Source organism: Pelobates fuscus, chromosome 2 (genome assembly GCF_036172605.1).
Source record: "Pelobates fuscus isolate aPelFus1 chromosome 2, aPelFus1.pri, whole genome shotgun sequence".
Lineage (NCBI taxonomy): Eukaryota > Metazoa > Chordata > Amphibia > Anura > Pelobatidae > Pelobates > Pelobates fuscus.
The window spans coordinates 180,862,955-180,876,466 of NC_086318.1; the positions used below are offsets into that span (position 1 = coordinate 180,862,955).

General features: G+C 49.5%; 1 protein-coding gene across 1 annotated transcript in view; it reads left to right on the plus strand.

Annotated features, from left to right (window-relative positions):
• The first annotated feature begins 837 nt into the window (after positions 1–837).
• Positions 838–13,512, plus strand: part of LOC134586243 (cyclic GMP-AMP synthase-like) — an 89,207-nt gene continuing 76,532 nt past the window's right edge. The window contains exon 1 of the mRNA XM_063441736.1: positions 838–1,500. Within this exon, the coding sequence (XP_063297806.1) occupies positions 838–1,500 (663 nt within the window). The remainder of the gene's footprint in view (positions 1,501–13,512) is intronic.

Here is a 13,512-nt window from a genome sequence, read left to right on the forward strand (position 1 = left end):
AGCCAATAGATGTTTTGGAGGCTGGATTAACCCTCAGTATAAACATAGCAGTTTCTCTGAAACTGCTATGTTTATAAAAAAAAAAAAAGTTAATCCTAGAGGGACCTGGCACCCAGACCACCTCATTAAGCTGAAGTGGTCTGGGTGCCTAGAGTGGTCCTTTAAGAGCAATAATTAATATATGCTTTGCCACTATGCAGTATAAGGACATACATCTTAGTGGGTGTTATATTCCTTCACTCAAGATGAACAAAAAAATGAAAAGATTGCAATAAAGTCATCAGCATGTAAGATTTTATTTAGGCAACTGACTATTTTTCGGGGGCATTAGCTTTAGGCTGAGGGTATAGGGATAATTAGAGCAGTGAGAGTGGCTAAGGATAGTGGGGGTGGCAGTTGATAGTGGGGAGTGACAGAAGTTGAGGGTGAATGGCTGAGGATAGTGGGATTAGTGGAGTGATGGCATAGTATGCGGGGTTAGTAGTTGAGGGTAGTGAAGGTGGGTGAGGGAACAGTACGGGCAGTGGTCGAAGACTGAGAATAGTTATGGTGACTTAAAATACAGATAAAACACAATAGTAGTATTTTTCAGCAGTATTTCACTCTCCTCTATGCTAATTAACATTTAAACAAAACTTGAAAACTTTCTATCCCATGCTAGAATCCTTCAACAAGATATATCACAACCAGGCAGGGAGGTGGTTAAGTGTTTATGCAGTAGAATTTAAGTTTCGTTTCATTATAACTTCCTTGTTCTGACTGTATATGGGGAGGGATTTCTGCTGACTGAAATGCTATAAATGTATCTTTCAGGTTTTAGGGCAAATCAGGCGCGAAATGGCAGAAGGGAATTCTGGAAGAGGAATGAAGGGCAGTTCATCTAGTACTGACCCAGAGAAACCTTTGACAGGAAAAAAAAGTACAACCAGGTCAGACAAGCAAAGCAGAGAAAAGAATGAGTCTATTAGCAAGGAAGAAGGAGACGACAAGCCTCGGGATATCCATTTAAACCGGGGCAAACCAGTAAATGGAAAGAGACAACCCAGTGCTAAAGCAGAATCAGGTGACAAGAAGCAAGGGAAACATAAAAAGGAAGACACTAAAGCGTCATCTGAAACTAGGGCAGTGGGAACAATACCACTGACACACAGCAGAAAGAAGACCACCAAGGAGTCTACTGATTCTCCTAAATTTGAAGATAGTGGGGCAAAACCATTCATCACTCAAAGAAAGAGTAGCAAGGTATCTACAGACATGGCATCACAACCCCAAACAAATCCGAGAAAGAGCCCAGAGACACCGAGTCCATCTCGTGAAAGTCGTAGAAGACTAAAAGATGTAGTGGAGAAACTGAAACTAAAAATGGATGAAATTTCAGCTGCAGCTCAGATAGTGAATAATACTATAGATAACATTCTCAAGTCTGCCTGTTTGAAAGAACATCCTATATTTAAGAATATTTCACAAATGAATACTGGAAGCTACTATGAAGGGCTTAAGGTGAGAGAATAAAATCTTCTTGATACAAAATTACAATTCTTTTTATATGTAACTTACTTCTTTTTTTATTTTATTTAATTTTTTTGTAGTGCAGAAGCTTATAACAGATGGTTGTGAGGTACCCCAAAGGCAATCCTCCACCGTATTGTAAACATTTGGACATATAGGTACCAGATAGGTCTGGCACAATTTTTAAGGTTAGTTTAAGTAGTAAACAGTAGAGGGTTAAACAGCTAACTCTGGTATTTAACTTAAGGTAACATCGCTGGTGTATCAGGTCAGCTAATATTTTATGTGTTATTGATATACAATTGAGTAGGTTCTGATGCGTGATGGGTGTCACAGTCTAGTGTGCACGTCTAGTGTGTGCTATGTCTTAAAGGACCACTCTAGGCACCCAGACCACTTCAGCTTGATAATGCTTTCCTATGAGACCGGCTGAATGCGCGAGCAGCTCTTGCCGCGCATGCGCATTCAGCCGAATGGGAGGAGAGGAGGAGGATCGGAGGAGAAGAGCTCCCCGCCCGGCGCTGGAGAAAGGTAAGTTTTAACCCCTTTCCTCTCCCCAGAGCCAGGCGGGAGGGGGACCCTGAGGGTGGAGGCACCCTCAGGGCACTATAGTGCCAGGAAAACGAGTATGTTTTCCTGGCACTATAGTGGTCCTTTAAGTATGGCTGTGGACTGCTAGACTGCTTCGTAGCTCAAAGAGCTGGCCTCTTGCTTCCTCTGTCGCTATTATGATTTGTAAGTCTCTTCGGCTGTCAGTGTATTTACTTAGCTATTGGGTTATACCCGTCTGTGTCTCCGTTTGTTTTCAGCTTCGTCCTGTGTGCGCTTAAGGCAGACTGGGGGAATGGGGGGAGGAGAGTTTCAAATATATTGGCTGTCGTTTGGGTCTTGTTATGGCAGCTGTGCTGAGTTGCTGCTGTCGTGTGCTGGTGGTAGGCATTAACCATATCGTAAGGCATTATTTAAGAAATCTACTAAACAGAGGCGGCTCTCTAATTAGGCAATTGAGGCGGCTGCCTAAGGCCTCGCTCTGTCAGGGGCCTCACCGCTGCCTAAATTGCCTTAGGGCAGGCTGAACTGTTGGGTTCTCGGTCTATGACTGAAGACCCGACACAAGAGGGGGCCCGGCGTCTTGCCCTTTATGCCGCAGGGTGCGAGGCCCCTCCGCTTGGTCTGCCCTGGGGGAGAACCAGCCTTCAGTCTGCAGCTCCGCCGGGTGTGAGCGGCAGACTGAAGTGTCTCACGATCTCCAGCCAATCAGAGCTTTGCCGTGGGTTACCATGACAACGCTCTGACTGGAGATTGTGACACATTTGCCATGTGGTCTGCAGCTCTGCCGGATGCCGGAGAGCCCACCTGACCACCAGGGACAGAGGGAGCCCACTGGACCACCAGGTAAATTTCAACCGCCTCTCCCTGTCACCCCCTCTCAATCTATGTCACCCACCTCTCACCCTGTCACCCCTTCTCACACTATTTTCGTCTGGGTACCTCCGTTGAAGGATGCTCCTAGCGCTTACAGAGGGCTCCAAGCGCTCCGCCAGACACCACAACCACCACAGACCCCACGAACCGCCGCAGCTTGGTTAGGGTCTCGCCGTCTCCTACCCACCCTGGACCTACGACAAGGCTCCAGGTTCCAGTGGGTGAACCTCTCCTCCAAGGAGTGAAGCAGGAACAAGCTCTTAAAAGAGCTTAGTAGTGATTAGCTAAGGGAGTATGCAGAGCATAGCAATCTCTTGTAGTGATATAGCAATTCCCCCAATAAGAGACAGGACTCTAGATTGAGGGTGAAGTAGAACTGATGTTTAATGGCAGGTATTCTGCTTTTGTGCAGCGCTCCCCTGCAAGGGAGACACCCACTGGCAATTAGGTATTAACCAATCAAATATCGGTTACATCCAACATATTTCCTCCCCTCTGCTTGGGAGATAATTGAGTTTCTTACTGTATCTACTCAATTATTTCCAAGCTAAAACTGATACATTTTTATAACTCCAAAACTATACATCCAATATTAATAAAAGTCACATTTTATTAATCAGCACACTTTACTTACAAACATGTCCAAAATTTAGCCAATTCCATCCAGGGGTTAAAGAGTTACCGACCGCAAGCACATTTTCCTGCCCAAAACAGTTCCATGGATTTGGGCTGTGCGGTCGGTCTATTTTACACCGAGAAAATGACTAAGTCCCATTCGAACGAGCGTTTCAAATCTTCGAACAGGACTTAGTCTCCAGCAGCGGTGTCGAAGTAGGTACGGGTCAGCGGTGTTCGTGGGTAGCCGGAAACAGTTCCATAGATTTGGCTGCACACACCGCTGAACGCGTTCGAATAAGTTAAAATGGCCGCCGCCACGTGTTCGTTTGTCGAATGGCGGCCACTTCGACAACTTCGGCACTTCGACTACTTCGGCACTTTGACTGCATTCGAAGTGCCAGTTTAAAAGTTGTAACCCTGCTCCAAAGCATTTAAAGGGCCAGGAACAGCATACAAAAATCCATTATGCCCAAATGTAGTTCTCAAAGGGCAATACATCCCAGGGCCATAGTCGCAGGGCAGGAGGCTAGTGATCAGTCCTCTCCAATGCCCAGTGGCAAATGGCAGTTTGTCACATATCTCCCCTTTGGGGGGGAGACTAACCAGGCACCTGACCTTCTGTCGGTCAGTGCCTATGTTAGTTGATCCACCAACCCACAATAAACCAGTGCCAGAGCAGCCCCCCCACAACAACAAAGTGCAAGAGCAGCCCGCCCACAACAAACAGTTACTGCACCTGGGTATTTCTCTGTGGTGATGAAGCAACATTGTTACAAAACTGTTACAAACACGGATTATGTTGGCTCTTTTGTGATGCTATGGCTTCGGTACTTGAATTCTGCACCCTCTCCCGAATGGATTATATACCCCGGTTCGTTAAACGAACAACAGACCACCCAGCTCCTGGCGTGTGCCGCCACTTAACCCACTTAACCCCGGTCACCTCTCAAACTACCGAGCGGTCAACCACCCGGCTGGGAGAGTGCGCCACCAATTGATCACCCTGGGAGTTGCGGTTTGCGGTTAACCGCAGGCTAATTGACGGCCCCAGGATATATCCGTTTGTGCCTTATCTCCCGATGGTTAAACTACCGAAAGGGTCACGAACGGGGACCACCTTCAACCCGGCGTATGGCTTCAATTAGAATGTGGAATGTTGCGGTTAACCGCAGGTTAAGTGCCCCCTTCACGGCAGGCTAAATTCGTATCCCAAACAGCGGCGACATCCAGGCAGAGAGCGGGGATTCGTGCACAACTCTGGCCGTTATTAGTTCCATGAGTTGACGCCGAGGTCTCGCTGCCTATTGTTGCACCCAAAAACATGGCCGCCATCTCAAGCCTGCGACCAAATATATGAACAGACTTTACCATGACGAAATCCAGCATATGGTTCGTGAGTTTGGGGCGCTATTCGGTGAATTAGTACACCCGGACCAGAGCTACAAAATGAATGGTGAAAGCACAGAAGTATATATTAAAATGTTAGAGTTATGTATTTTTAATTTGTTTTCTATGTGTAAAATAAAAGTTTTAGGCGCTTGGAGATAATTGTATTACCCTAACCGTTGGATTCATTATCTCCAAGCTGGGCGGTAGCAAATTCAAATGATACATGGCATTCTCATTGGTTGATCTATTGTGTTATCCCTGTATCCCATCAGGTCCAGAGGGGGCTGTCCCTGGACCTGAGATTTTGCATAAATATCGATCCCTGTGTGCCATTAAACCCAGTTCTTGTTTGACCCTCAAATCGCAGCCGCGACTCGTTTTGTAGGGGAAAGAGTATCCTAGCTATAACATAGCTAGTGGGATTGTTCTACACTGGCAGGATCCTTCTGGATATTGAGCTAAAGCGTCTTCTCTCTCTCTCCAAGCTGGGATCCAGACTATCCAAGTGGTCCAGCTTCCAGCTAGCCTGGGAGTAACCGTAACATTTGGTGGCAGCGGCGGGATTGTCCTGGAATTCCTAGGAGAGATACTGCATGGATGGAGAGTGCTTACGACAAATTGAAACGTACGACCCTAAAGGATTTACTCGAAAGCCGAGGGGGGAACGCCAGCAACCGTCCGAGAAGGGAGCTGATCGCATAATTAACCGAACTTGAACAGAGCTTCACTATGGCAGAAACCCCGACCACGAGTAGTGACGAAAAGACCAGGATTGTTCGGGAGAGGCTCTCACTATATGGGCCGAACCCTTCTATGGAACTGGTGCAGCAACTGATGGCAGAAGCGGACGAGGACATACGGAAAGCTAGAGCCCACGAGCTCAGCCTAGTGACCGCACACCGCAACGCCGAAGCGCCTCAGGTAATCGTTCCTGTAGAAAACACCGGGAGACCAAAGATACCCTATGTGGCTTTTAGACCCTTCCTGGAGAACGAGACAGGAATCGACGAATATTTGGCGGACTTCGAAAGGCAATGCGCACTGCACCAGATCCCCAACAGAGAGTGGCCCACGATATTGTCTGGGAAACTATCCGGGCGAGCACTGGAAGCGTTCCGGACTCTGAGCACTGAGGAAGTAACCCAGTATGCGCTGGTCAAAGACACACTATTGCGGCGGTACGCTGTAACTCCTGACACATATCGCCGACAATTTCGTAGCACAAAGAAGAAGCCCAATGATACGCATATGGAATGGGCGTACCAAATGCGGAGAGCGGCAAATCACTGGATGAACGGAAGTAAAGCCGTGACCAGTGAGGAAATTTTACAATTCCTACTAGAACATTTTTATAACGGCATGGAGCAACAGGGAAAGGAATGGCTGCAAAACAGACGACCTGCTACCCTAGAAGAAGCAGCAAAATTGGCTGATGAGCATTACGACTCTACACGAACCCGCAAACTACCGATCCCTGGCACGAGTCGAACACAAGGACACTTACGTCCCCCCACAACGAATTCCGAGCTCCGGTACCCGCGGGGCCTGTACGGTACTCAGGACCACCCAGTAACAACCCCTCTGACCGTCCCAGACCAACGTGCTACCGATGCAAGCAGCCAGGACACCTCATGGCAAGCTGCCCTCTTAATGCACACCAGACCACCCGGAATTATAATTACCCTCCTGGGTCATCTCGTCCTGCCAAGAGGCCCCTATGGAGGAATATTTGGGACCACTCCACGAAGCAGATCCTGTATATGCTGCTTTGGATAACCGCCAGCACCATCGGCAGAAGGTATGGCTCGAGGGTCGATCTACTGAGGGTCTAAGAAACACAGGGGCTACCATTACGCTGGTCCAGAGCCATTTGGTCCCGGAGCACAAGCAATCAGGACAGACTGTGGCCGTTAGAGTGGCGAGGGGGGATGTGTACAAAATTCCGACCGCTAAAGTACATCTCGATTGGGGAGCGGGGAAAGGGGCCGTGAACGTGGGCATAATGGATAATTTGCCTGCAGAAGTACTACTGGGCAACGATTTGGGCCCCATGACTTCTGCCTATGCTCCAGTATACAACAATGAGGCGAATCCGGTGACTACTCAAGCACAAGCCCGGACGGAGCGAGATCCCTCACCAGTGCGGGAGACACAGGTAATACATACCCCGACCTGGACTGACCCTTTAGGTCCCATACCCTGGGACACCCCAGATGCTTTTGAGACAGAGTCTAAGACCGACCCGACATTACAAAAATACCGGGAACGAGCAGAGACCGGAGGGGGCGGGCTAGACAATGAAACCTTTTTATGGGAAAAAGGGAAGCTATATCGCTTGACGGAGAAAAAAGGGCAACATAGGCGACAGCTGGTAGTACCCCACAAATACCGTCGAGAAATACTCAAGATAGGACACGACATCCCATTGGCAGGTCACCTAGCTGTAACCCGCACACTACACCGCATCACCCACACGTTCTTTTGGCCAGGTGTACTCGCTGATGTCCGAACTCATTGTAATACATGCGATGTGTGTCAGCGATTAGGGAGGAGAGGCGATCACCCTAAAGCCCACCTTGTAAATATGCCCATTGTAGAGGAACCCTTCAGCAGGGTTGCCATCGACTTAGTAGGGCCACTGGCTACCCCTAGTCCCTCCGGTAAGCGCTACATTCTTACCGTAGTGGACTACGCTACCAGGTACCCGGAAGCCGTAGCCCTATCCAACATCGAAGCGGATACGGTAGCGAATGCGCTGGTTCAGGTGTTCTCTCGGGTAGGATTTCCAAAATAAATCCTGTCCGACCGAGGCACCCAATTTACTGCCGAATTGACTCAGCAGCTCTAGCAGGTCTGCAAAATTAAGTCCCTCCTGAGCTCCCCATATCACCCCCAGACGAACGGGCTTTGTGAGAGGTTCAACGAGACCCTCAAACAAATGCTCAAAATGTTTACCCAGGAGTACAGAGACTGGGTACGTTTTCTGCCGCACCTCCTATTTGCTTATCGGGAGGTACCCCAGGAAACAACAGGGTTCTCTCCCTTCGAGTTGCTCTACGGACGGAAGGTGCGAGGACCCCTAAACCTGATCCGAGAGCACTGGGAGGGAGAGATGAAGATTGACGGTGTCCCCATTGTACCGTACATGCTGGAACTCCGGGACCGAATGGAGCACTTAGCCAAATCCGTGCAGGCTAACCTGCAGTCGGCCCAGAGAAGACAGAAGGTATGGTACGATCGGGGGGCACGAAAGAGAATCTTTACCAAAGGGCAAAAGGGCTTAAGCCAGTTAATACTGACAAACTACAAGCGTCTTGGCAGGGTCCGTACCAAGTAGTAGAGAAGAGGGGAGACACCACTTATGTGATAGCTAGCTGCCATGACAGCAATCTTAGAAAGACGTTCCATGTAAATATGCTCAAGGAATACTTTGAGCGACCAGAGAATGTGACAGCCATATGCACTCAGACATAGCAACTCAGGTCAAGATAGGGGACCGACTTAGCCCCACTGAAAGGGAGCAGCTTAACCAGCTCCTGCAGTCCAAAAGCCCCACTTTTTCCCAGAAGCCGGGGTACACTACCTTAACCACCCACCAGGTGGATACCCCGGGACAAGCACCCCTACGCCAGGCTCCTTACCGAATTCCCGAGGCAGTTAGGGCAGAAATGAAGAAAGAGATCGATGAGATGCTCCAACTCAGGGTAATTGAGCCCTCCGATAGTCCATGGGCCTCCCCAGTGGTCCTGGTGCCCAAGAAAGATGGGACTACCCGGTTTTGTGTGGACTATCGGAGGCTCAATGAAAAGACAGTGACGGACGCTTACCCTATGCCCAGGGTAGATGAGCTACTTGATCGAATAACCAGGGGAAATTATTTAACCACCATTGACCTCTGCAAGGGTTACTGGCAGATTCCTCTGGCCCAGGAGGCTATCCCCAAGTCGGCATTCGTCACCCCATTCGGCTTATACCATTTTAAGGTAATGCCGTTCGGTATGAAGAATGCCCCAGCTACCTTCCAGCGCTTGGTGGATAGGCTCCTGGATGGCTTCCAGAGTTTTGCTTGCGCATATCTGGATGACATAGTGATTCACAGTGAGTCCTGGGAGGACCACTTAGCTCATGTAGGAATGGTTCTGGATCAGTTCCGGGCCGGCGGCCTGACTCTGAAGCCAGAAAAATGCCACTTCGGGATGGCCGAGGTATAGTACCTGGGTCACCGGGTGGGGTGTGGGAAGATAGAAGCCGTTGCCAATTGGCCCACCCCATCACTAAGACCCAGGTCCTAGCCTTCCTGGGCACTGCAGGGTACTACAGACGGTTCGTGCCCGACTACAGCACACTTGCCAAACCCTTGACTGACCAGACCAAGAAAAACTTACCCCGACAGGTCCTGTGGTCTCCCCACTGTGAAATGGCTTTTCAGGCTCTCAAAGATGCTCTTGTTAACGCTCCTGTCTTGGCAGCCCCAGCCCTTAACAAACATTTTATCGTCCATACAGACGCTTCCATGTTCGGGCTGGGAGCTGTCCTCAGCCAAGTAGGTGAAGACGGAGGGGAGCACCCAGTTGCCTACATCAGTCGTAAGCTCCTGCCATGCGAAGTCAGCTATGCCGCGGTAGAAAAGGAGTGTTTGGCTCTGGTGTGGGCACTAAAGAAATTGACTCCCTATTTGTATGGACAAGAGTTCACTCTGGTTACAGACCATAACCCGTTGGTGTGGCTAAACCGGGTCTCTGGGGACAATGGCAGACTGTTACGGTGGAGTCTGTCGCTACAACCTTTTAACTTCACCATTACCTACTGACCTGGGAAACAGAATGGCAACGCCGACGGGTTGTCCAGACAAACAGACCTCAGCCCAGCATAACCAGCGGTCTGGACAGCCTTAGTCTGCCCCGAAAAGGGGTCAGACGGTGTCTGCCAGAGTGTTCCACAAAAAGGGAGCACTGTTACAATACTGTTACAAACACAGATTATGTTGGCTCTTTTGTGATGCTATGGTTTCGGGACTTGAATTCTGCACCCTCTCCCGAATGGATTATATACCCCGGTTCGTTAAACAAACAACAGACCACCCGGCTCCTGGCGTGTGCCGCCACTTAACCCCGGTCACCTCTCAAACTACCGAACGGTCAACCACCTTGCTGGGAGAGTGTGCCACCAATTGATCACCCAGGGAGTTGCGGTTAACCGCAGGCTAATTGACGGCCCCAGGATATATCCGTTCGTGCCTTATCTCCCGATGGTTAAACTACCGAAAGGGTCACGAACGAGGTCAACCTTCAACCCGGCGTGTGGCCTCAATTAGAATGTGGAATGTTGCGGTTAACTGCAGGTTAAGTGCCCCCTTCACGGCGGGCTAAATTCGTATCCCGAACAGCGACGACATCCAGGCAGAGACCGGTGATTCGTGCACAACTCTGGCCGTTATTAGTTCCATGAGTTGACGCCGAGGTCTCGCTGCCTATTGTTGCACCCAAAAACATGGCCGCCATCTCAAGCCTGCGACCAAATATACGAACAGACTTTACCACGACGAAATCCAGTATATGGTTCGTGAATTTGGGGCGCTATTCGGTGAACTAGTAAACCCGGACCAGAGTTACAAAATGAATGGTGAAAGTACCGAAGTATATATTAAAATGTTAGAGTTATGTATTTTTAATCTGTTTTCTATGTGTAAAATAAACGTGGGTTTTAGGCGCTTGGAGAGAATTGTATTCCCCTAACCGTTGGATTCATTATCTTCAAGCTGGGCAGTAGCAAATTCAAATGATACATTGCATTCTCATTGGTCTATTGATCTATTGTGTTATCCCTGTATCCCATCAGGTCCAGAGGGGGCTGTCCCTGGACCTGAGTTTTGCATAAATATCGATCCCTGTGTGCCATTAAACCCAGTTCTTGTTTGACCTTCAAATCGCAGCCTCGACTTGTTTTGTGGGGGAAAGAGTATCCTAGCTGTAAAATAGCTAGTGGGATTGTTCTATACTTGCAGGATCCGTCTGGATATCGAGCTAAAGCGGCTTCTCTCTCTCTCCAAGCTGGGATCCAGACTATCCAAGCGGTCCAGCTTCCAGCTAGCCTGGGAGTAACCGTAACAAACACGCTGTGGGGACTTGAGGGGCAGAGGCCAGCGGCGCTCTGCCCTGATGGCAGCGCTTCTGCTGGGGTGAAGGGAGTGCAAGCCAGTCCTGTAACAAGGGGGTTGGTAGGGCAGAGGCCGACTGCACTCTGCCCAGCTGCCAGCTCTTCTGCTGGGGTGCTGGGAACATAGTCCAGCTCAGTAGCCAGGGGAACATGGGAGTCAGTGGGGGTTAACATCTCCTCTGTTAACCCTGGGGCCAAGTTAGGAGTTAGCGAGGGAGGGGAATTCGTACTTACCCCCTCCTCCTGTTGTCCCTGTGAGGGTAGTTGGGGATCTAGACAGGCTGTCCAGCATCCCTGTAGGTCAGGCACAGAGACCACGGTCCCATCTGCACCGTCTGGGAGATTGGTGTCTCCCCTTGTTAGGGTAAGCTGCCGCTGGGGAGGGAGGGTGCTGTGCTCCTCTCCCTGAAACACAGGCTGCCGCTAGAGAGGGAGACCGCCTGTCTCCACTCTCATAACATTGTCCTGCTGCTGGAGAGAGAGACCAACTGTCTCTGCTCCCTGTAGGACACACTGCTGCTGGGGGGGGGGAAGGATGACACCTTCGGCCCCCTGGACTTCACACTGCCGCTGGGGAGGAAGGACAGCACCTTCGGCTCCCTGTACCACACACCTCCGCTGGGGAGGAAGGACGGCACCTTAGACTCCCTGTACCACACACTGCCGCTGGGGAGGAAGGACGGCACCTTCGGCTCCCTGTAACTCACACTGCCATTGTGGAGGAAGGACGCCACCTTCGTCTCCCTGGGGCGGAGCATAGCAATCCCTTGTAGTGATATAGCGATTCCCCCAATAAGAGACAGGACTCTAGATTGAGGGTAAAGTAGAACTGATGTTTAATGGCAGGTACTCTGCTTTTATGCAGTGCTCCCCTGCAAGGGAGACGCCCACAGGCAATTAGGCATTAACCAATCACATATCGGTTACATCCCACATATTCCCTTTCCTCTGCTTGGGAGATAATTGAGTTTCTTACTGTATCTATTCAATTATCTCCAAGCTAAAACTTATACATTTTTATACATTTTTCTAACTTTAAAACTATACATTCAATCTTCATAAAAAAACACATATTAATAATCAGCATACTTTACTTACACACATATCCAAAATTCAGCCAATTCCATACAGGGGTTAAAGAGTTAGCTGGAAGTCCTTTATGACCGACCGCAAACACATTTTCATGCCCAAAACAGTTCCATGGATTTGGGCTGTGCGGTCGGTCTATTTTACAACAAGAAAATGACTTAAGTCCCATTCGAACGAGCGTTCGAATCTTCGAACGGGACTTAGTCTCCAGCCGCGGTGTCAAAGTAGGTACGGGTCAGCGGTGTTCGTGCAGTTGGGTAGCTGGAAACAGTTCCATAGATTTGGCTGCACACACCGCTGACCGCGTTCGAATAAGTTAAAATGGACACCGCCACGTGTTTGTTTGTCGAATGGCGGCCACTTCAACATCTTCGTCCCTTTGACTGCATTCGAAGTGCCAGTTTTTAAAGTTGTAACCCTGCTCCAAAGCATTTAAAGGGCCAGGAACAGCATACAAAAATCTATTATGCCCAAATGTAGTTCTCAAAGGGCAATACATCCCAGGGCCATAGTCGCATCCTCTCCAATGCCCAGTGGCAAATGGCAGTTTGTCATAACGGGCACCACTCTCTGCACACACGGGCACCCCCCTCTATACACACTGTCACCCCTCCACACTCTGGCAGTCTTCTCGATACACTCTAGCACCACCCTCCATACACCCTGTCACTCTCCTCTGCACTCTGACACCCCCCTCCATACACAAGGTCACCCCTCTACACTCTGGCACCCCACTCCGTACACATTGTTACCCCCCACACATTATGGCACCCCCCTCCTAACACTCTGTTACCCCTAAGACACACTGACCCCCCCCCAGACACTGCTACCATACCCACACATACTGTCACCCTCACACACTTATATTAACTCCATCTGATTCAGTCACACTCACCCCAACCAATCATGCAGCACTTACCCTGTAACAAGAATTCCCCTAATCCTGTCACACTCACCTTTTCTCGCACTGTCACATTCACCTCCCAGCCCTATAACACTCTACTCATTGACATTCACCCTGTCACAATCACCCTGTCAAAAAAAACTCCAATCCTGTCACGCCTACCTCCCCTCATCCTGACACACTCCCTCCTCTAACCGTGCCACACTCATCCCCAGCTCTCTCACCCCCAACCTTTCCACACTCACTCTGTCACATTAGCACCTCTAAACCTGTCACAGTCCCCTAACCTTTCCACACTCAACCTGTCACAATAACGCCTCTAATTCTGTCACACTTGCCCTCTCAATTAACCCCCCTTAATCATGTCACATTCATCCCCCCTTGCCCTGTAGCACTCACTTCTCAAACCATGCCACATTCAC